We start from the raw sequence: 23,093 nt of genomic DNA, 5'->3' as shown, positions 1-23,093 counted from the left end.
TGAACGTTCCTACCCTAAATTTTTAATCACATCTATGGCAAAACAAGAACGAACGTCATTAGGATTCTTAACAGATTCAGAAACATTGAATTTAATCATATCACCACCAAACTCCATCGTTAATGTTCCCTTGGCCACATCAATCTTGGTTTGGGCTGTTTTCATGAAAGGTTATCCAAGTAAGATTGGCAACGGTGGAGAGTAGGCTGAATCTTCCATCCCAAGCACATAGAAATCAGCTGGAAAAATCAAATGGTTAACCTACACCAAAACATCTTCCAAAACTCCTTTCGGATATGCATTAGAACGATCAGCTAATTGGATAATAACTCCATCATTTTTAAGCTATACTAGTATCATAGATGCATAAACAGAATATGACATGACATTAATGGAAGCACCGAAATCTAGCATAGCATGTTCAAATCTTGTATTACCACTTACACAAAGGATAGTGAAACTACCTGGATCTTTGCATTTAGGTGGCAGCTTCCTTTGCAACATTGCAGAGACATTTTCACTTACATGTACCACATCTTTCTCCCGAATTCATTTCTTTGCTGTACAAAGCTTCTTAAAAAACTTAGCATACTTCGGAATTTGCTTTATCGCATCAAGGAGCAGGATATTAACTTGCACCTTCCTGAAGGTCTCTAGAATGTCCTTTTCATTCTCTTTGTTCCTAGATTGCATAAATCTGCCAGGGAAAGGCACATTTGGTGGAATAACGTTAGAAGGAATTAAATTTGGACCTACCTTAGTTGAGTTGGACGACATAGGGTGCTTAGGGGGCTGCAGCAAAGGGTGTTCTTCCCATGCCGTGGCTCTTTCTTCTTGTTGTAGCAACTTTTCGTCCTCCTCTTGGGTTGGTTTTGACATTTTTGAACTTGTTCCAATCTCCTTGCCACTTCTTAACGTGATGGCGTTGGTGGTTTCAAAACCTCCATTTGGATTAACAAAGGTTGAACTAGGCAGTTTGCCTTGTTCTCTAAATTGTCCCATGAATTCCGCCATCTGCCCAATTTGCTTCTTCACTTCGCCCATCTCTTTAGCTTGATTTTGTAAACCCTAAGTCAAAGCAGTTATTACTTGAAGAATTTTATCATTATTTAATGACGAACCTGAATTTGGTTGGGCAGATTGTGGTGGGAGTTGTGGTGGTGCGAATGGCCTTTGATAGAGTCTTGGAGGTGGCTATCTATATCCACCTTGTTGGTGAGCTTGTTGAGGTTCACTCCATTTCATATTTGGATGCTCTCTCCAGCCCGTGTTATGGTTGTTGGAAAACGAGTCATACCTTGGTTGATTTTGGCCTTGATAACACACGGCATTGGCACTTTCCCATCCTCCATTCTCTATTAATTGAGGACATTGATAAGTGGGGTATCCTTGCATAGAGCATACGCTATAAGTACTTGTTCCTTGCATTTTGGATCCTTCAACAACCAATGACACAAGAACAGTGAGATTAGCCAATTGAGATTAAATTTCGGCCATTGAACTTACCTCATTAACTTGGTGTTGCCGTGGGGGGTCACTCTGTCCAACTCCTTTGTATTGTTGTGCATTCAAGGCTCGGTTCGCTATTAAGATCTTCACTACAACTGGTGTTTTGTCAACCAAGGCACTTCCTGCTGAAGCATCAAGCATTTGTCTCTCAAGTGGAAGTAGTTCTTCATAGAAATATTGAATTAAAAGCTCTTCCTTCATTTGATGTTGTGGGCAGGATGCAACTAACGTCTTAAAACGCTCATAGTACGTTGGAAAGGATTCTCTCGGGCCTTGTTGAGTTCCACTAATTTTCTTCCTCAAAAGAATGACTTTTCAAGTTGGGAAGAATTTATCTAAGAATGTTTTCTTCATGCTTTCCTAAGAAGTAACGGTTCCAGGTGCTAGTTCATAGAGCCAATCTTTAGCCTTGTCCATAAGAGAGAATGGAAAGGCTTTCATCTTCAAAATATTCCCATACACGTTAATTGGTGTCATGCTCGAGCACACCACTTCAAATTCCTTAAGATGCTTGTTCGGATCTTCTATGGATAGCCCATGGTATTTAGGAATGTGATGCAGCAAACTAGACTTCAATTCAAATTCATCGGTCTTGCCTTAAGCTGCCCTACAGTATTGAATGCAAAGAGAGACGACATTGTCCAATCCCGAAGTTGAAAGTTCCTTGATTGTTCGATTATCCACAGCCATGGCTTGTTCTTCCTCTTCCTTTTCTTCTTCTTCAATTTCAGATTCAGAGCTAGAACTAGAACTAGGTGGATTGAATTATGGCTGCTTCCTCTTCCTTCTCAAAGTTCTTTCAAAATTGTCATCAAACTCCAATATATGCTCACAAACAAGTTGAGAACTTCGACTCATAAATTACTACCTAAAACAAAGAAAACAAAACTAAACTAAATCAAAAACACAAGAAAAGCAAAAACAGAAACAAATGGAAGATTAGCAATTTTGCTAATCCTCGGCAACGGCGCCAAATTTTGATGTGATAGAAACTAACACACAAATTAAACCATTTTTTTTGACAATTGTAGTATACGTAAGTAGGGATCGTTCTAGGCCGGGGATTAGAATGGATGCAAATCAACACAAACTAGACTTAAAAACACAAAACTAGACTCTAATGACTCAAAACTAACCAAACTAACTCAAAACAGCACAAAACAAACAAATTGACTCAAAGCAAGAACTAAAGGGTGATTTAGACGAATTCTAGACTTAACTTGACTCAAAATACTAATGGGGACAGGTTTCAACGAATTTTAAAACTAAACTAAACTGACACAATGATGGTGGCTTGGTTTGGATGAAATTTAAAACTAAAACTAAGTAACTTGCAGAAAACAAACTAATTGATACTAAATTGAGGTGAATGAATGGGATGAAAGGCTAGTTAGAGGGTCATTCTCCAAACGTGACACATATGCATACAAATCGATTTCCAGTTATTTTTCCTATAAACCATGAATGACAATGCCCCAAGTTAACCATGAACTGCACAAATTAACTCTCAAATTTTTCTAAATTCATTGAATTGGACTTAGCGACGCAACCAAATTATTCTTATCAAGTTCCCTATATGAACTGCATAAAAGAGATCCATATCAAAGATCATTAAGTTCTTGTGAAAATCATAAGCATTGACATGGCATTCATAACTATGAACTGCATGATACTCCTGCTAGGAATTTACTTAACGCGATTATGACTAGCAACCTCCACTACTTGTAAATATAAGTTCATAACTATTAGGTGGAACTCCCTTATATTTTAGCATCAAATTCATGCATGCAAACTAAGTGGGCCCTTTTAATCAACACACAAGAATAAGTTATCAATCAAACAGTTAAGTAAATTGCATTCACGATTTATAAAACAATAACTGGATGTAATCAATTCATATCACATATATGTTCATGGCTTTGAATTCACCTCTAGCTAAAACGAAATTAGTTCCTCATGTTCATCATAATTGAAAACCAAATTAAAATAAACATTTAACTAAAACTTAGGATAGAATACACCTAAAAACGCTCTAGCAATCCAAAGGTCTTGAATGGCAGGCACAGCTCCAAGCTTTCTGATTTTTAGGCTCTTGTGTGTGGTGCTCTGAATGGTGCAGCATTGTGGTGTATTTATAGGCTGAGGGCACACGGCACAAGGTAGTTTTGGAAAAGGATTTGGAACTCCAAAGGTTGTGTTGGAAAAGGATTGCACAGCACAAACCAACAAAGACAAGGGATAACGTATGTGGCACCCTTTTAGGAAAAGGTAAGGCCTTCTAGAAATCAGGTTTTTAGATGTCCTAATATGAAAATAACCCCCCCTTGCAGTTGGAATTTAGGTAAAATAGGATAAGGATAAGGTTAGGATAAGATAAGATAAGGTTTTGGATAGTGTTCCTTCTCTTTAGCTGATTCCTTATCTTCTATGTCTTGAATTAATTTTTTCAACCTTTTAGCACATTCCTAGCCTCCTTTAATCTTCAAAAACGTCCATCCACCACGCTCCATGCATGTGCTATCCATTCTTAGCCCAAAAATGCTCTAAAATGTTTCAAATTGCCTTTTCTTGCCATTTTTGCCATTTGAACATACAAACACACGAAAATAGCTTAAAACACTCTAATAAATATAAACTAACTGAGTAAATGCAAGGAAATAGGCTAACAAAGTTGCATAAATATACTCCTATCAGAAGGTGAGCCATAAGGTGCCTGGGATGTAAGGTGAGGATGGGAAGAGATGGGTGACCCAAAGAACGGAGGAGGTTAAAAGCAGGGAATTTGGCCACCTGGGAGTTGTGCACTGGTGGCGCTGTGGAAAGGTCGTGGTGGTGCTTCGTGAGGGATGGCAGTGTACTTGATCCCGTTAGCGGAACTCCCTCTAAGAAGAGGGAGGAGTGAGCAGCAAAATAAGAGGGCATATAGGGTTGAAAACCCCCAAAACACAAAAGGACTATACTAACATACTAAGGGGGCGTTTGTTTCACCTTCTTAAGTGGGATTGGACTGGCTAGGATTATTGTCCCATGTTTGGTAAGCTTGGGGACTAACTTAAATGAGACTAGCCCGGACTCGTGTGGACTATCTCCCTCGCTAGGTCGTCTTAGTGAAACCCCCCGAAAACCACGGGACTGCTAAGACCTGCTTCGTCTCCTTTGTGTAGCTTGGCGTCCTCCCTTTGCGAAGACTTTGCTTCGTCTGCGTTGCGCCCTCTCTCCAACGAGATCACAGCACCACACCAAGACGGGTACGCCGCGCAGGTGGAGACGTTTCCGACGGACTCGCAGGTCAAGAGCAAGCTCTGCCAGGTTATTCTGGTGGTGCAGAGGGCGCAGGGCGATCCATTTTCGAGAGACTAGTTGCAGGCGGAGGCACCCAGCAGGACTCGGAGGCGTTGGGTGGGGGGAGGAAGTTGCCGGTGCGGCGGAGGTACTCGAGGTCGACGAGGCGAAGGCCCTGGATGAAGTACTAGCATCTGGTGTTGAGATCGTAACGGCGGCGGTTATGGGAGACCATTCCCTCATCTCAAATCCGAGAGAACTACGACAATATTCTCGGCACTGGGTTTCGAAGTATGGAACTGGGTTTCGAAGAAGAGGAAGAGCTTTCAGAAAAGGAAGAGCTTTCAGAAAAAAGAAGGAAAAAAATGAGTATGGAACTGGGTTTTGATTTGATCTCAAAGTATGGAACTGGGTTTCGAAGAAGAGGAAGAGCTTTCAGAAAAAAGAAGGAAAAAAATGAGAGATGTAAGAATAAAATATTAAAAGAGATATAGATAAATTAATATAATATTAGAATTTATTAATTATCCTGCTTCTTAGTCCGACACTGCACCAAACGCTTCACTAAATTAATCCAGCTTAGTCTAGTCTAAGCCAGTCCAACTTAGTCCCTGCAGCTAGTCCAGTCCGAGACAGTCCGGTGCAACAAACACATCCTAAAGACTTTAGGCCTAACAGTTCTAACGCCTTGGGCCTCTCCATGATTAGGAGTCCATCAACGGTGAGGTGGGCGATGTCTGGAGGAAGCTAGCGGAGGCGAGGTGTGAGTGAGACGGCGTCGTGGTGTGTATCGGTGAGAGCACAAAGAAGAGTGTGGGGGGGTGTCCGTGTACCGTGTATTATTCAGGGGAGCGAAGATCGGCTGTGCTCACAAAGCCTCTGCCCACCCTGTGCCTGCATCCTTCTTTCGACACCTGTCCGAGAGTTGGGAGTGGGCCTTGGTTTGTGGATCTGGATTTGGTTTAGGACATTCGGCCCAAAGAAAATAAACGCTTCGCTCGCCCTTCCCTTCCCCTCCCTTCCCTTCCTGCTCAAATTTCCAAACAATCGACGGACCGGTGGTACCTGCAGGCTGCAGCGAAGCCAATTCCCGGGTTATTCCTACTGAATTCTGCACAAAGCTCAATCAGTGAAGCTTTCAGCTCAGATTTGTGATTCTCTGTCTCTGTCTCTGTCTCTGTCTCTGTCTCTCTCTCTGCATACAAACAGGTGCAGCAGCAGCAGAGAGGGATTTTGGTGTGTCTGACTCCTCTGGCTATGGAGAGTTCCCATTCCCAAGATGACCGTGAGCCACCCCCTCCGGGCGTCGACTCCTTTCCACAATATTCCAACTCAACCCATCACTTTACTACCCACAGCCAGACTTTCACCCCACACCCACACCAACAGCCGCAGCCGCAGGGTGCGTTTTGGGCTCAAGATTCTACTGCAAACTCCGCGTTGGATATCGAAAATGCTAGCCAAATTGATGTGTCATTGCATCAACAAGTACACACATATTCCTGTTTTCCTTTTTCATTTCCTCCTTTCATGTATGAATGTATGTATGTATGTATGTATGTATCTAGGGTTTGCTTTTTTTCTTCCGTGGCGTGATGTGATTATTTACTCTCTGTCTGCTTAATAGGAAATTTCTACTCAAAATGTCATACGTATTCAGAGGTTTGTATTCATTTGCTTTCACTTAATCTTCTGTTTGTAATGATTGATGGATATGAAAATAACATTAAGTTTGATGCATTTCTTTCTCAAATTTTAGAGAAGCAAGAGGCGTGAGTCTGTCTTCTAAGGATGGTTTAGACGTCTTCTCCCAACGCCTTGATCCTAATGCTCTAAAGGTCTGTAATTCTAATCTCTTTTCTTTTTCTCGTTTTGCAGTGTCAATTTTATACTAGGCTGAATAAGTTTATCATCTCCCTTTCTGAAAATTATTATAAGTTTGTGCATTCCGCTTATCAGTCCTGCTACAGGAGCATCTACTGAAGATGACCATGCAACATCGTGCTCAATTGGCTTCAAAACGTGGCAAGTCTTCCGTTCCTGGAGAAGGTTGGTAGAAAGACTCGTGCTATTATTCTTTTTTTTTCTCAAAACATTTATACCTATTTCTCAAATCATGCGAGGTTTGGCCTCCCAGTAGAACGACTATTGTTCATTCTTTCTGCTTCCCTGTTGTTACTGTTTCCTCTTTTACTTTCGTGGCCAACATTTTGAATGTGTAGTCCTCTTAGAAGATTTTCTTTACGAAACTGAGAGTGTGTAAAGAGAAAGAAGCGACCTATTAATAAAAAGAGAAAACTTAGACGTCAGTGCAACTAAATGTTATATACTTGAAGCTCCTTTGAGGAAAACATCACAAGGCGGGTTGTTTCAAATGTGTCACAACTCAAACGAGATTGTTCCTTCTTTTTTCAGGAAAAAGAGCATCTACATATTTATATCGATCTCAGGTTCTTTTAAGTTGAATTCAAGCCCCTAGCTTCCCTTAAAAGGTAGTGTCATCTGAAAATTATGACTACGGATTGAAGCTGCTTTTTAATAAAGCAGGATTGAAATCATTGAAGCTACCCTTAACACTCTGAAAATGATGTCTTTGCACCCCTGTGTAAATTCTCTTTGTACTCAATTCCCGCTGTTGGCATTTTATTTGTCTTATAATTAAAAAGAATAAAGCTTGGAAGGGTTTACAGAACTTTGTAACTTTGGATTGGCAGATTTGACTAAATGCCTCATTTCCTATCCATACTGAATTTATGAGCTACTCAAATACGTATAATTGTAATAATAATTCTTGAACATTCCGTTGAATATCCTGGAAATGAGAAAAACTATTGAATTGGTGATATTGGAGTCCGAAGATTTTCTGTGATTGGATAAAAATAACTGGTCAAACTAGCAGATGCAAAGAAGAAGCATAGAAGTCAACAACTGGGAAATTAGAAGCAAGCATAGACGCCTTAAGCGAAGATATGTAGAAAAGCCCAACAATTTTTGGTAAAGTGCTTACCTAGGATAGTTATCATTAAACTTCCCATGAAATTACTTGAGAAAAACCTTTTGTTAGTACCCTAAAAGTTTCTAACGAGTTCATTGGAATATTGCTTTCCTTGTTTTGCTTAGATCAGAAGACAGCTCTTTGCTACTGTGGCCTTGTTTTTGTTTTAGGCTGTTTGTTTTTAGTTGCTTGGTTTTCTGTTCCTTGTTGTGCTGTAGTGTTTGGGCTGGTTTGCTGCCCTGTCCGTTAGCCTTTTATTTCTCCAAATAAAACTTTCCCTTTATCGAAAAGGGAAACTTAATGGAATAATATAAAGTAATGCTTGTCTGTGTAAATTTCTTTTTTTAGTCCAAGTTACAGACATACAAAGTATTTTAATAATCAGCAGTCTCAAATTCCTGAAATTTGGAGGAAGTTTACTTTTATGAAGTGGGAGAAGAAAATTTAATTTGGATATGGGAAATGATAACCACACATCCTTTTTCTCCCCCTACACACCCCGTTTAACCTTGGCCACTGTTTCGGTTTGATTTATTGAATCCAATGGCTAAAAAGGGGGGGGGGGTGTCTAGGAGAAAAAAAAAGAGTGTGGTTACCATTTCCTTTTGGATATTCTTTATAATTAATAAAAGAAATGCAACCTTATTACAGTGTTAAAAATAGATGTGAGCAGTTTACCTGTCTTGAATTAAATGTCCTGTGGAAACTTCATATGTTTTGAGAGATCCAATTTATTCAGGTTACCACAATGGGCATGAAATTGAATTGCATAAATGTATGGTATCCAGGTCATTTTTGGCCCAGTAAGCTCTTTGTGGCCTTACAAAAAGTCTTGGTGTGGTCTGAAACTAATTATAGATCAAAGGAAAAAATTTGCCCGGAGAAATATTGGCTTGACTGACAACTGCAATTTTTAGGTCTTATGAGCAATTTCTATTCATCGATTTTAAGGTCATTTTCCATTGATATGCCCAACTACTTAAACAAAATAGCTAATTTTTTTGTTTTGAATTATTCTAAATAATGGTTCTATTTACTGCTTTCATACTAGGTAACATAGAAATTGGTAATGGCTATGGTGTACCAGGAGGAGGTGCTTATTATGGTGCTCCAGGACCTAATGTAACTGCACCTAGTAAGACTAATTCACAATGCTCAAATACTTTCATTATTGGTTTAAGAATTGTTATTGACACTCCAAAAATCTCATTGTGCACTCCTCACAAGTGTTTCGTTTCTAAACATGAAAGTTTAGGAGTGCACAGTGAGAACTTTGTAGTGCCAATAATAGCTCCCATTATTTGCCTCTTAATTGTGTACTGTAAAAATGACCATTTTACTTTTATTTATGATGCCTAGGAAATCTGGGAGTTGGAAATAGTGAGATGGATCAGAAGAATATTGAATCTGATAAAGAGTTAAAACAGAAGCCTCCGGTTAAAGAATTGCCAGAGTATCTTAAGCAAAAGTTGAGGGATAGAGGTATTCTTAAAGATGATTCAAATAATGGCAATATTGTAAGTTCTTACTTGCAAATCATTTCCCTTTACCAAGCCTTCTACTTTATCTCTCACCTCATCTTTGAACATGTTTTATATTGTTTTGAGAACCAAAGATCTAGTTCTGAAGCTATATTTTTCAGTCTGTTAGTGCAAGTTCAAGTTGGAGTTTTTGAAAATGCTTTTCTATAGGTGGTTGATGGGTCATTTTTATGTGAAAGAATGTGTTAGGGCTTGTATTTGTTGTGTCCTAGGTTTGTCTCTGATAAAACAATTACATGGAGTCTCAACTTTTAATTGGATTTCTATTTTGGCAACTTATGACATTGGGTCTCTGTGTTATTCTCAATTTATCTCTTAATTTTGGGTTAACCCGTAACTTTCAATTTCAGAAGTTGGAAAGGAGCTCAGCTCAACAAATGGAACACGGGAAATTACCTTCTGGTTGGGTGTGTATCAGTTGCAAGATATATTAGTATTTTAGTTTCATTTTTATTGGGTATATTGCACTCCATGCTGTTGGATATAAATGTTTTGCAAATACTGTATCATGGGAAATACAACTTGGTTTTGGGGAAGAGGTAATAGTTCTCTGGTAAATCATGGTGTGTTTAGTCAGATATGAAGACAGCCCACCCTCCTTGATTTCATTTTGGTTCATTCCATCAACTTCACTTTTGTTGGTCTTCCCGATATCTTGCTATTTTCTTGTGTATATGCTCTTCTGATCACCAAAGCTACACATCTGATAAAGTGGTAACTATAACGTGTTGGCAGTGGTAGAGCCCTCGAGACCCATGGATCCATGACCTGCAAATGTCTCTCAAAATTCTTTCATATTACCTTAGGTTTTAGATTAGATTATTTTATATATAACCCCACAGCGATTGTTTTGAGAGGGAATTGGCATGGGACAAACATACTTCATAGCAGTAGCAGAAATCTAGTGAGAGAAATGGAGTGTACAGAGAAAAAGAGAAGGTAGACAACAGGGAAAGAAGAAGCTGAGAAACTGAGTTCAGTATTCAAGAATGGTTAATCAGTTACATATCTGAACTTAGCCTTATATATATATATATATATATAGCATAAGGTCACCTGAGCTACTTGACAATCAGGTAATTACACCAACTAACCATCAAACAAGGTAACGGACTCTTTAACAGACTATGATGATGTGGACCATTCTGTTTATAGAAGCTGACATGCCACATTGTTGATTTGTCACTGAATAATACTCTCAGCACCCTTTATTCTCTCCCCTAATAATTCAACCACATTGCACATACATCATAGGTATGTTGAAAAGAGATCAAGCATTGAAATTTAAGATGAAGATATAAAAAGTACTATTATGATGGTGAGATGTACATATAAAACCAAAACTTTTAAATTGCGTTATCATAATATAATATACTGGATTCTATTAGGCGGGCTGGCATTGTTTTTTTATTTAACAAAAAACAATGACATGTTCCTTCAAGTCATCACAAAAGACTACAGCATGTAAACAAGTTACAAAATAAGATAAGGTCATTCTTGTTACCTAAAAGCTGTGCATGATGTGCTAGCATACAGAGGGTTCACATATACACACATAATAGATAGCACCATAATTTATATTTCCCCAAGTAGGGAAATTTTAGCCTTATATTAGACTTCTTGTTGTATGTTTCCTTCTGCTGCTATTAGCCTATAACTTCTCGAATTACTTTCTAGGTGGAGGCAACAGATCCTGCAAGTGGTGCTTTGTATTATTATAACAAGACCACAGGCAAGACTCAATGGGAAAAGCCTGCTCAGACATCTTCTGTTACAGCACTTCAGTCGCCTTTATCTCTTGCAGAAGATTGGGTGGAGGCTTTGGATGAAACAACAGGTATGCCAAATATGTTCTATACATGCAGTAGTTTTTGACACGGTACACGAACATCTCAGGGGTATCACAGAATCATTGGCATCCACTATGAATGCGTAAATAATACACTTGGCTCTTTTATTTCACTGTCCACTTAATGAGTGAGTGCGAGAGTGCCTCCAGTCCCTCACAGTACTTAGATTTGGTTCCTATATTTTTTAGCTATTATATGATCCTTAGAGTTTTTAGTAAAAAAAGAAAAGAAGAAAAAAGAGCTTTTAATAAAATGAAAAATAGAAAAACAAAGAGGCAGTTAAAATTTCTGAACAAAAAGGATTGGAGAAAGAAAGGTGAAGACCTATAGAAAAGAGAAATACTCTTCCATGGAACGAGAATCAGATTATTTACAAGGAGCACCAGCCCACAAAATATAACACTTTCAAGGACAAGAAAGCGGTTAATCTTTAATAAGTGGTTGGAGGATGCTCCATTAGTGCAAGTAACAAGAAGGCAGTTACTTTATGATGGTGTTTGATCTTGGCTCGTTTTTGGAAATAATGGTATCACTACAGTAGAAAGATTGTCTTGGCTTTTGTCTCATTAAGAAAGCTATTAATCATAAGAAAGCTATGAATCTTAATGAGACAAAATTTAATTAGCAACTCATGATGATTGCAATATTTTTCTTGTCATTTTAATTGAAAAACTTTACTATTTTCATACACAGGTCACAAGTATTACTACAATACAAAGACACAAGTATCGCAATGGAAACACCCTGGGTCATCAGAGCAGATTGCATCCCAACATTTTGATAGTATGGTTTCTGGAAACCCTGCTAATGTTTATTGGGATGGCCAATCAACTGAGGTACAAGCAGGAAAGGATGAGTCGTCCACACTAAAGAAATGCCTGAGTTGCGGTGGATGGGGAGTAGGACTTGTTCAGATGTGGGGCTACTGCAATCATTGTACAAGGTAAGACGAATGCTATGTTCACTAGACATCTGTTTGGTTTTAGGTGAAATAAGTCCATGCCTGATGAGTGCTCCTCAACCCAACTGAAATTTTCATTTAACTTTTAATTTTTTTATAGAAACCCAACTTTCATTAATTTCTTTAATGGAAGAGAAATGAGAGCTACAACTGAGGGAACAAGGTGTTCCCTCAAAGCAAAATATACAATGAGAAGAGAAAAAATAAACAAAACAAAAATACATGGCCTCAGCATTCCAATCAGAATAAATAGCATGAAACAGCCAATTGCTTAATCTGAAGAAATCGAAGCCCAAAAGGGGGTTGAATTGAACTCTGTCCCACACAATTCACGGCTCCCCAATGCCAAACTCAACCTGGCCTCCCTAAACAGCCTTTTTTATGAACAATACACAACTACAATGTGAGACCAATAAACAACAAAGGTTTCCAACCTTCAGTATCCTTTCCACCTTGCGAGACCAAGTATATATATTTATACTGAATGTAATTGACTGAAACAAAGTGTACTACTAAAAGACAACGATTTAATAAAATACGCGTTGAACATATTTTGTAGACTTCCAATTTTCTAAACCAGTATGTATTTTACATGTTTGGTACTATAGTTTCATATGTCGTTGTTTGACATACAATTTTTTATTCTTGTAATAATTTGACACCTCTCTCTCTTTCTTAGTTGTGGTTCTCAATGTGTACAAAGTTTTCTTCATGGTTGCATTGATACCCTTTCTTGTGGAATATTTTATCACTTGCAGAGTTCTTGATCTTCCACAAAGCCAGTACATGATGACTAGTTTGAGTAATTATCAGCAGACCCAAAATCCTGTAGATACAAAAGGTGATTCAGACAGAACGGCTCCCACGCAGAGGTACGTGTCCTTAAGGAGATAGGGTTTCTTATGTAACTGGTCATTCTTTCAACTACTAAGTCATAAGTTTCATATAACCTGAAATGGAGTAAAGCTGTACTGAATTTTCATTATTGTGTGTTTATATATTCACCATTGACCATATATATATTTTCACTTTTCTGAAATTAAAACTTGAATTTTGTAAGTATAAAATGCTTGAAAGGTACTTGACCTAGAATGAAAGTGCAGAATGTACAAGACAGTCTCACAGCGGTGTCTTTGGATCTTATTCCCATTGAAGGATAATGAAATAATGGCATGTTTACTTCTTGTTGGACTCGTATTCCTATTGAAGGATAATGAAATAATGGCATGTTCACTTCTTTTGAAGAGGCCATGAATCGATATGAGATGTGTGCGAATAAACAACCCCTCTTTTAGTTATCTCATACTTTATTTTTTAGGTAGCCCATATCTAGCCCATATCCAAAACCAACGTGGGACCCACTTGGTTGTTATAGTGAACGCATGATATGTGACATGAATGGGAATGATACCCATTTCTTGCAAATCCATTCCTTGTATGTAAATATACCCTAAATGACATTATACAAATTGACTTTTTTGTTTGATTTTGTCATGGTTCTATAGGTTTTAGTTTCTAAGTGGTGACAGCCCATTAAGCTGATACCCTAATAAGATGGAGCCACTAATGGACTTGTTTGCTTGCGCTTTTTTATGTTTCATGATATTAAACCTGGGTCTACAGCTGGGAACTATTTTCTTTCTTCGTTTGTTTTGCTAGAACAGATTATGGAAACTGAGAATGAGACTTCTTCTCTGAAGGCACTGAAAGCAATCAATTAGAACTAAATAGAGCGATTGATTTCAGTTTTGGTTTTATGTAGGTCTAATTGCAAACCTCCAATGGCAAAAGGAAATAGAAAGGATAGTAAGAAACGGCCTTACGATGAGGATGATGAATTGGATCCAATGGACCCCAGTGCATATTCAGATGCTCCTCGTGGTGGCTGGTAAGCTTTACAGACTTGATGAAGTATTCTGCAATCATGTTTTATTTTGTTGTCTCTGCTTAATAATTTGCAAAATTTATCTGGTGCTGGTTTTCAGGGTAGTAGGCCTCAAAGGAGTGCAGCCACGAGCAGCTGATACCACTGCCACAGTAAACTAATTACTTTTACCTTGATAATTTGTTTAATTTATTTTCTTTTGATATATCAGTGTATATATATATATGAAGATTAGCTCAATGGTTTGCACAAAAAAAATAGGTAAAACGGGAATAAAGTTGCAGAAGTTCTTGTGGCAGTCTGTTCAACTTATTGCTAATTGTTGTGTTTAGGTTGTCTGGTGTAATCTAGTAGACATAATTCCTAATCTTGTATATGGAAAACATTTCAGTAAACTTAGAAAACCCTTACAAAATTACTAAATGGGTATTGGGTACGATATTTGTGCAACATGGAGGATGCGCCTCCATGTGGGAATATTGTCCCGTTTTACAGAGTCATACACAAATAAATGCCTGTCATACATTGCTTTTACCGTTTGAATCAACTCCGTTAGATAAGTTTTTCATGCTTTTATGTCTCTGGTATATTTTCAGGGTCCCCTTTTTCAACAGCGGCCTTACCCATCACCAGGTGCTGTCTTGAGAAAAAATGCTGAAATTGCTTCGCAGACCAAGAAGCCAAGCTCGCAATTTGCACCTATATCCAAAAGAGGGGACGGCAGTGATGGACTTGGCGATGCTGACTGAGAATTTGATCGAGTTTGGTCTGATTTGTGTATCACAAGAGGGGTGCTGGGTGCGTATATCATGCGTTCAGTTAGTTTCTGATCAAATTTAGATATACTTGTATCTACAGCAGCAGACGAACCATTGATTTAAGAGTTGTGTATTTAGCGTCTGGCTGTTGCTATACCATGGGTTTCATAACTAAACAGTGACAAGACGTTAGACTAATGAAACCCGGCGTTGATTGCAAGGCCGGATGTTTCTTTTTTCTTGCATTTACCATTCATAGTATGTAGGCTTTCCCAATTCATTTTCAAAGGGCTTCCTCTGATCTCAGTTAGCATGAAAATGTGGAGTACTGGTGCTAGATCCTTGTATGTCTTGATGAGGCTGAGCACGTTTTTTGTGTTGGATCCTTGTACCTCTAGCTGTAAATTTACTTATTAATAGTTGTTTCCATACTTTGTAAATCATTATAAATTCATATAAGTATTTTGTTCTCCAAACCTACATTGTATTAAAGCCCTAGATAAATAGGATCTACATTTCTTAAACCAAAAAATACAAAAGTAAAAAGGGAAGTGATTTTCAGACTACATGTTTAGCTTTTCCCATACGTCTCTTTATTTATGGTCATTAAATTGAATAAATTAAAGTGGAGTTAGTTGACAATTACAGATTCCATACTTGTTCATTTGGGATCGTCTTTCTGATAAATAAAGAAAAAGAGAAAAAAAAAAAAAAGGCAAGGAATCAAATCAAGATTTATCAGGTGCTCCATATAAAAATTACAAAAGAAATTAAAAATGAAAAGTAACAACTAAGCATATTGTATCATACTACTTGTCTTCTAGTTGGATTTAAGTTTTGGAATGCTCCAAATTCCAAGGTAGTCCCTCCTATATCTAATAACTTTAACTAGCCACCACAAGAGATTTCGTCTTCTAGAAGAGGACGTCCTAGAATTATGTATTATGTTGCTACATCACTGTTGTTAAGTAGCTACCACAGCTGTGCCAGCATGCCGCTAGAAAAAATTTCCCTTTTGAATGACTTATAGACTATTTGAAATATAAGAACAATAAAGTAAACACGTCACACACAAGCATAAAAAATTTAGCTAGGTTCAGTGAACTTTGCTTACTCTTCATGTGATTTTTGTCTTGAGAAATAATCTGCACTATGGAGAATAACAACTTATTGAAAACCCTTACGCTAAACCCCAAAACCTTCTTGTATATCTCTCTGTCACTCTGGGCTCTCTACTGCTCTATTCTCTTTGTTGTTCGTGTTAATAAACAACCCCCAACAATCTTATTTATAGTACATAAATCGATGGTTACATGCATTACAAGTATAGGATTCTTAAATCCTTTTAGAAAAGGAAATACTAGCTTATTTCTTATTCCTAAACTGATTGGAATTACAAAGAAAAAACATATTTCCCAATTCTTATGAGGAATAACTTGTGTACATTCATTTTCTTCTTTCCCAACATCAATTGGAAACCTAAACCTAATTCGCATTGGTCGTTTGACAAGCCAATCACAAGAATCTCTACCTTGGTGAGTCAAAACCAAGAAATGACTCCAGAGAATTTCTTTGAACCTCTTCAAGCAACTTTGAAAAACTTCAAGAACTTTCACCGTAGCAAAATTCTTCTTGCCTTAACGTAGACCTGCATTCATGTCGTGTTTTTTATGCTCAGTGTCATTTTCTTCTCATGTCCGATATCTTAACGAGTCGTGTCATATAACACCCATTAAAATAAATGGGTAATATGATCCGATTCGAAGTCGACCCGTTAATACTAACGGGTAATATGACACAACCTGTTACCCGTTAAAGAAAAATTTTAAACCAATAAATAATCAAATGAAAAACATAAACTAAATTAGTATATATATACCACATTGTCACATTTAAAACATAAAACACATTTGTCTTCCAATTATTGCATACCCAAGTAAGAGCATAATGAAAAAAAACATTAGTACATTAACAAAATATCAAATGTTCAAGGGATTTGCAAAATAAAAGGAGTTATGTTTCAAGGTTGTAGAACCTTGCACATTTTCTTACAACAAAACCCTTCAATTTTCATCAATCACCATGGGAAACATATTGGAACTTTGTAAGTAGAAACAGAGTTAGAAATTTTTTCTAGTGGGGGCACCCCCGAAAAATAACTAAGAAAATTTTATTATAGTATGATTTATAGATAATATGATAATGGGATTGATTTTAAATGATGATGTATCACAATTTCCAATATTACAAAAATTACAGCGTAGTAGTGGAAAGTGGCAAATTGATGAGAAAATATTAATACATGAAAGGCGGGAGAAAAGTTTTTCGGTTTGAATGACTAAACAAGAGCGCTTTTGCTAATGTAATATTTAATATGAAGTAGAAGGTATACTTGAAATTAGATACATTTTTTTTTTTTTTAAGATAACGCGTGTATATATATTGCAGTCTTCAACTTAACAAACGAATAACTGACTGGGGGCATATGTCCTCAGTGTGCCTTTACTGGCTCCGTCCATATTTGTAAGTTTTTTTTTTTTTGTGGAGGAAAGATGCAATCACGAGTGTTTATATATTCTTACTGTCACATCCCGGCCTGGGAGGGACCACTTCCCGGGCTCGCTCCACCACTGTAGCACGATATTGTCCGCTTTGGGCCCCGACCACGCCCTCACGGTTTTGTTTCTGGGAACTCACACGAGAACTTCCCGATGGGTCACCCATCCTGAGAGTGCTCTCGCGCGCTACTCGCTTAACTTCGGAGTTCCCGTAGAACCCGAAGCCAGTGAGCTCCCAAAAGGCCTCGTGCTAGGTAGGGATAGAAATATACATATAAGGATCACTCCCCTGGGTGATGTGGGATGTCACAATCCACCTCCCTTAGGGGCCCGACGTCCTCGTCGGCACACACACGGCCAGGGTAAGGCTCTGATACCAAACTGTCACATCTCGGCCCCGAGGGAACCACTTCCCGATCTCGCTCCACCACCGTAGCACGATATTGTCCGCTTTGGGCCCCGACCACGCCCTCACAGTTTTGTTTCTGGGAACTCACACGAGGACTTCCCGATGGGTCACCCATCCTAGGAGTGCTCTCACGCGCTACTCGCTTAACTTCGGAGTTCCCGTAGAACCCAAACCCAGTGAGCTCCCAAAAGGCCTCGTGCTAGGTAGGGATGGGAATATACATATAAGGATCACTCCCCTGGGTGATGTGGGATGTCACACTTACACATTTTTCACACTTGGAAATTTGTCTTTTTGCCTAGCCTATACTAATACTATACTAGTTGACTTTAATTCTGGACAAGAGGTCAAGTAAAATTTATCCTCATAATGATAATAAGAAACTCTCGTAATAAAAATAAAAAAATAAAAAAAACTTAATTTTTTTAACTTATGTAGAATAATAATACAATAATACATATTTAATATACAGTATATACACAATGGCTATTGCATTTTATAACAAGTTTTTTTTTTTTTTTTTTTTTAGTAAATAAACTTTTTAAAATTATCAAAATAAATTTTTCTTAACAAGTCGAAACTGGGTTACCCACGGATTTCTTGCGTACCCATTAAGAACCCGTCATTAAATAGTTCTTAATGGGTCACCAAATAACGACCTGATTAGTTATCGTGTTGATCCGAAACTTGTTATTTTCGTGTCGTGTAAGAAATTGACAGGTCTACCTCCACGCACGTTAAGTGATAAGGTGCTCCACCCAATCCTTAACATGTTATAAGATTAAGCGAGTTCAAGCAATACTTGAACTTCTCTGTTGTTACCGGTTTTATCAAGTAATATGAAACATTCTTCGCTATATGAACCTTCTCGATTGTAACTTCCTTTAATTCTACTCAGTCCTTAATCCGGTGATAATGAGCTACAATATGCTTTCATTTCCTATGAAACACTTGATTCTTTGCTAAGTAGATAGCACTTTAACTGACACATCTAATCACCATGGAACTTTGAGCAATTCCAAACTCTCTTTTTAAACTATTAAGCCAAACTGCTTTCTTTTCAGCTTCTGCTAGTGCGATATACTTATCTTCAGTAATAGACAATGTCCTCACCCCCGGTTCATCATTGGCCTCAAGTTGTTCCCCACAACTCGCACCTTGACTTCTTACCACCAACCACCATAGTCCCCACCATGGATGCGAATCCAAGAGGGTGAGCCGACTAAGGCGAGTGACACCCATGCCACCTTGGTTGTCCCTCCTCAAAGCGTACAAGGCGACGCTTTACCAACGATGAGTCCAATAACAATTGCACCACCACCTAGCTCTACCGTGGCCACCACGTTTGCAGTTGGACATATTTAACCCGCAAGGATAATAACTTATCTTCAACTTGGCAGTGCAGCTAGGGGTCCCCAAACCTTAACTCGCGATGTTTTTGCCCTTCATAGGTTTCACCACTTTCGTCCCATCTAATTTGGAAATCCCAAGAGCTTTGGGCCAACATTCTCGAGGCCCCGTCGACCCCAAGGCATAGACACTCATACCAATTGCCAACGGCAGAATATATGCAAAGCCTTAAGCTTGAACACATAACACTTTCCAACCCCCTGGTATCTGAAAATAGTTGAGATTCCACCATAAAACCAATTGGTAATATGGGGAGTAGCCTAACTTACTTATAAGCATATGCAAGGTCCTTCCTCTCATCAATGTAGGATTCATTCTCAACATGCCCCCTCATATGTGGCGAATTTTCAAGCCTAACATATAGACAACACAACTCGGGTGACATGGACCACATTGTGGCCGTTGGGTTTTATACATGGGATAACCTGCTCTGATACCATAAAGAAAGTTAAGGTTCCACTATAAATTAATTGGCAATATGAGGAGTAGCCCAACTTACTTATAAGCACATGCAAGGTCCCTCCTCTAATCAATGTGGGATTCATTCTCAACAATATCACGGAAAACATCAACGTGCATGACATGTATTTGAGGGCAAAGGTTGATATGCAATCCACCATGATCAATCACCTCGTTAGCCAATTCACATGCAAGAGCTCAGTTTCGTGCGCACTCAAACACTTTTTGCAATGCCCGCCAAAGGCAATCTGCACACGCAGGCCGAAGCTTGTCGGCTTGCTGCTAACGTACATTCCCATCTAGGATCAAGGGCCAACACCTTTGAGAGATTTGAGCCTCCAAGAAGCATCTATTCCAGGCTTAGGGAACCCTGAAGCTTTCACTCGAGACTCGGTGCTCAAGTTAGCCATTGTTCCACCATAACCCCTCGCAGTAGCATACTGTTTGAACCCAAAATTACACCATTGGCTCGAGCAATCGAGGTTGTTGGATGAGTAGAGTTTTAGACCATTCGATGACAAAGTGGTTGAGATGATTTTCAATTATTATTGAGGAATAATATTGTGGTTTTAATCATGATATTATCTCTTAATTATATGTTGAATTATCTAAACCTAATATGGTCTATATCCTAGTTGGTGGTTTGAAGATGAGATGGTATTGCAATTAAACTGCAATTGGGATAAAGAGCAAACAGGATCAATATTTAACTCAAGTTGGACTGTTATGTGGCATATTCTCCTATCCATACAATCCTTTTTTTTTTTTTTGCTAGTAGATGAATGATGATGCATTTGATTGATGTGGTTTATTTTGTATGGGATTCCATGCATGCAACGTGCAAGGTGTGGGTCAACAGATTATAACTCAACACATATCTTTATCATTTACGAAATCAAAGGTTTAGACTTGCTGACTACAGGTTTGGAGTATAGTTTGAGATGAACATGGTCTCTTTTGGGGCATGCAAAAGATAAGAATTGAGAATAATTAAATGATGATATCTCCAGTGATATTGCAATTAAATTGAAATTTTCCTTGTGTGCATATGGACATATGTGGTGGAAGAAGAAAGTTTATAGTTGCATTAGGAGTCTTGACTTTGAGTGACGGTTTTGGATGGGATAAGGTAAGGCTTCTGATGGGATTAGTATGCAAAGTCTTCACGTGGTCTTTAATAGCATGGAATAATCTCCACTTGTCATTCAAGCATGCATGTGGTCTCGATTTCGCAAACAAATTCAAGAGGATGGCAATCCCTGAGGTTATTAAAGATAATATTCTAAGGAATACTATTTTTGATTGCTTTGGTGCCGTGACAAATAATCTTTCATCATGACCAACAAGCAAATAGTGCTATCAATACAAGAGGTTGTGCAACGTGAAGTTTCTCTTCAAATCAACACACAAATTGCCATGCATAAAGCTTTTCAACAACCTCGAGATTTTTTCCTTTCCTCCTTTCTTCTTGCCAACACATTTTCAATTTGGATAGATAGCATTGTGAAGGCAACCGGTGACATCTTCAGTTTGGATAAACAGCACTGGAGCTGTAGAATCAGCTGACCGAGAAGCAACTTCAGTTTAGATAGACAACATTGCTTCGAGACCGACTGGTTATTTATCCAAGTCTCAGTTAACAAGGATTTCTAAGTCCTTGTTAGTAGAGGTCATCTTATTAGCCTTCTTGACAAAGTGAATTGTTACCAGGTTACTAAGCTTGGCACATTGAAAGCCGAGTTTTATTTTATGATTGGATATTCGCAAGTACATTTTAGAGTTCGGCATTTCAACGGTCGAACCACATTTACAGTCAAGAAATTTATCTCTTTCGAGTATTTGTGTCCGTACAATCTAGTACTAGTTTGGTGTACTTATACTCTCACAAATATAATTACCGAGACGGAACCCGGCGTCGACGATTTGTGAACTTCAAAGAAACTAGTAGCCTTGTCTTCATGCTCTAGAACTCGAAGGCTGAGACGTGTTCCTTCCTCGACCACAGTCGCGAGATCAAGAAATTAGCAGCACGCGCAACATCACATCAACATATTTTACTCCCCTGCCGAACTCGACCAACAAGTTGGCACGCCCCGCACACAACCGAATGACGTAGTTAGCTTATTAGTTACTCGGCCTGCGCGCCACGTAGGCTTGGTAGTTTTTGGTGTCAACACATACAATCAAGGCTTCGTTAGCTGGGCGCTCCTCGCCCACCTAAACATCGTGCTGAGCACACCAGACAAGAATAAGATGACTATTCTAAGGAAAACTCCTCTTATCCTGCCCCATATGAATAAACACATAATATGCTACTAGGACCATAAGAATGAGTACTCAAACAATCAAAAGCTTAATGGGTGTCAAAAGTACCTAGTTTTTCTATTTGGAGTGTATTTAGACAGATTTCGACATTCATGAGATCAAACGAGCGTGCGTCTAACACCCTTTGGAACTTAAGCAAATAAACACATATAATGCACTACTAGGACCATAAGAATGAGTACTCAAAAGATAAAAACTTATTGGGTGTCAAAAGTGCACAGTTTTTCTTATAAAGTGTATTTGGACTGTTTTCAGCATTTATGGGATGAAACAGCCATGTGTTTGACACCTCTTGGAACTTGAGCAAATAAACACATATAAATCATAGTAGGACCATAAGAATGAGAACTCAAAAGATTAAAAGCTTATTAGGCTTCAAAAGTACACAGTTTTTCTATTTGGAGTATATTTGGACTATTTTCAACATTCGTGGGATCAAAAGATCATGCAAATTTATTTTCCAGCTCAATTAAGGATTCTAAAAAGGGTGCAATCTCCATCTTAACTTGGGAATCATGATAGATATCAATTTACTCAATCTTATTAAAAGGAAGATCAATTTCTTGATATTTTCATATTTGCACCTCCTTGGGATTCTTACGTCATGCCAAGAAGCTGTGGAGCATTTGTTAGGCATAAATTTTGAAATTTTAGAGCATGCCATGTGTATTATCATTATTATCAACTTAATTGACTGTTTTTCCTTTGACAGATCGTGCTAACGTTATCCATCCCTTAATGGGCTTACGAGCCTCTATTTCATAGAACGACCAAGAAGCCCACAATCATCAGGCATCATTGCCTATCTGGCCTCCAAACTACCTTAATGTGAGCGACCTTGATAAACTATCGGTCCATCTGTCAATCCATGCGCTTGGTAGGAACCGCCGAAGCGTATCCAAGAAGTTTGCGGGGGAGCATCCTCTACAACAACCTAGCAAAAAGCTTACAGGTATCTCGTCAATTCAACCGCACTGGAAATTTGCACAAAAAATTTGAATTATTCATTGAGAGTTTGGAAATAATCTGGATTTGCTCTTCCTTTGAGCCAAATTTCAAATCCCCAATTTCATTTTATAGGGAAATTAGCCATTATAGAAGGAAAACAATAGGCTTTTGCTGAACTAGAAATTTTTTTTTCCCACCTTGCT

The 23,093-nt window shown here is 38.4% G+C and overlaps 1 protein-coding gene across 2 annotated transcripts; it reads left to right on the top strand.

Moving 5' to 3' along the window:
• Window positions 1–5,798: 5,798 nt before the first annotated feature.
• Window positions 5,799–15,257, top strand: LOC103966214 (WW domain-binding protein 4). Of its 2 annotated transcripts, XM_009379369.3 has the most exons (13): window positions 5,799–6,279; window positions 6,419–6,453; window positions 6,551–6,629; window positions 6,762–6,840; window positions 8,838–8,921; window positions 9,146–9,303; window positions 9,678–9,734; window positions 11,005–11,164; window positions 11,871–12,120; window positions 12,897–13,010; window positions 13,901–14,026; window positions 14,124–14,175; window positions 14,620–15,257. In XM_009379369.3, exons 1-13 carry the CDS (start codon window positions 6,049–6,051, stop codon window positions 14,770–14,772), a joined length of 1,578 nt encoding a protein of 525 aa, XP_009377644.2. In that variant the 5' UTR covers window positions 5,799–6,048; the 3' UTR covers window positions 14,773–15,257. The 2 variants fall into 2 exon arrangements, with proteins under 2 accessions (XP_009377644.2, XP_048429281.1); XM_048573324.1 differs by lacking the exon at window positions 5,799–6,279 and having other exon boundaries at window positions 6,751–6,840.
• Window positions 15,258–23,093: the final 7,836 nt, after the last annotated feature.

Source organism: the organism of the source record quoted next, unplaced genomic scaffold, assembly GCF_019419815.1.
Source record: "Pyrus x bretschneideri cultivar Hongxiangsu unplaced genomic scaffold, Pyrus_bretschneideri_v1 Contig66, whole genome shotgun sequence".
Lineage (NCBI taxonomy): Eukaryota > Viridiplantae > Streptophyta > Magnoliopsida > Rosales > Rosaceae > Pyrus > Pyrus x bretschneideri.
The sequence above is the reverse complement of the archived record's forward strand: the minus strand, read 5'-3'. Positions and strand labels throughout refer to the sequence as shown.

Excerpts from the sequence above, each read along its gene's own strand:
- LOC103966214 (XM_009379369.3), top strand. The coding sequence starts at position 6,049 with ATGGAGAGTTCCCATTCCCAAGATGACCGTGAGCCACCCCCTCCGGGC. Across the intron at positions 8,922-9,145 it reads ACCTAATGTAACTGCACCTA|GAAATCTGGGAGTTGGAAAT; the intron begins GTAAGACTAATT and ends TATGATGCCTAG. Across the intron at positions 9,304-9,677 it reads ATTCAAATAATGGCAATATT|AAGTTGGAAAGGAGCTCAGC; the intron begins GTAAGTTCTTAC and ends TTTCAATTTCAG.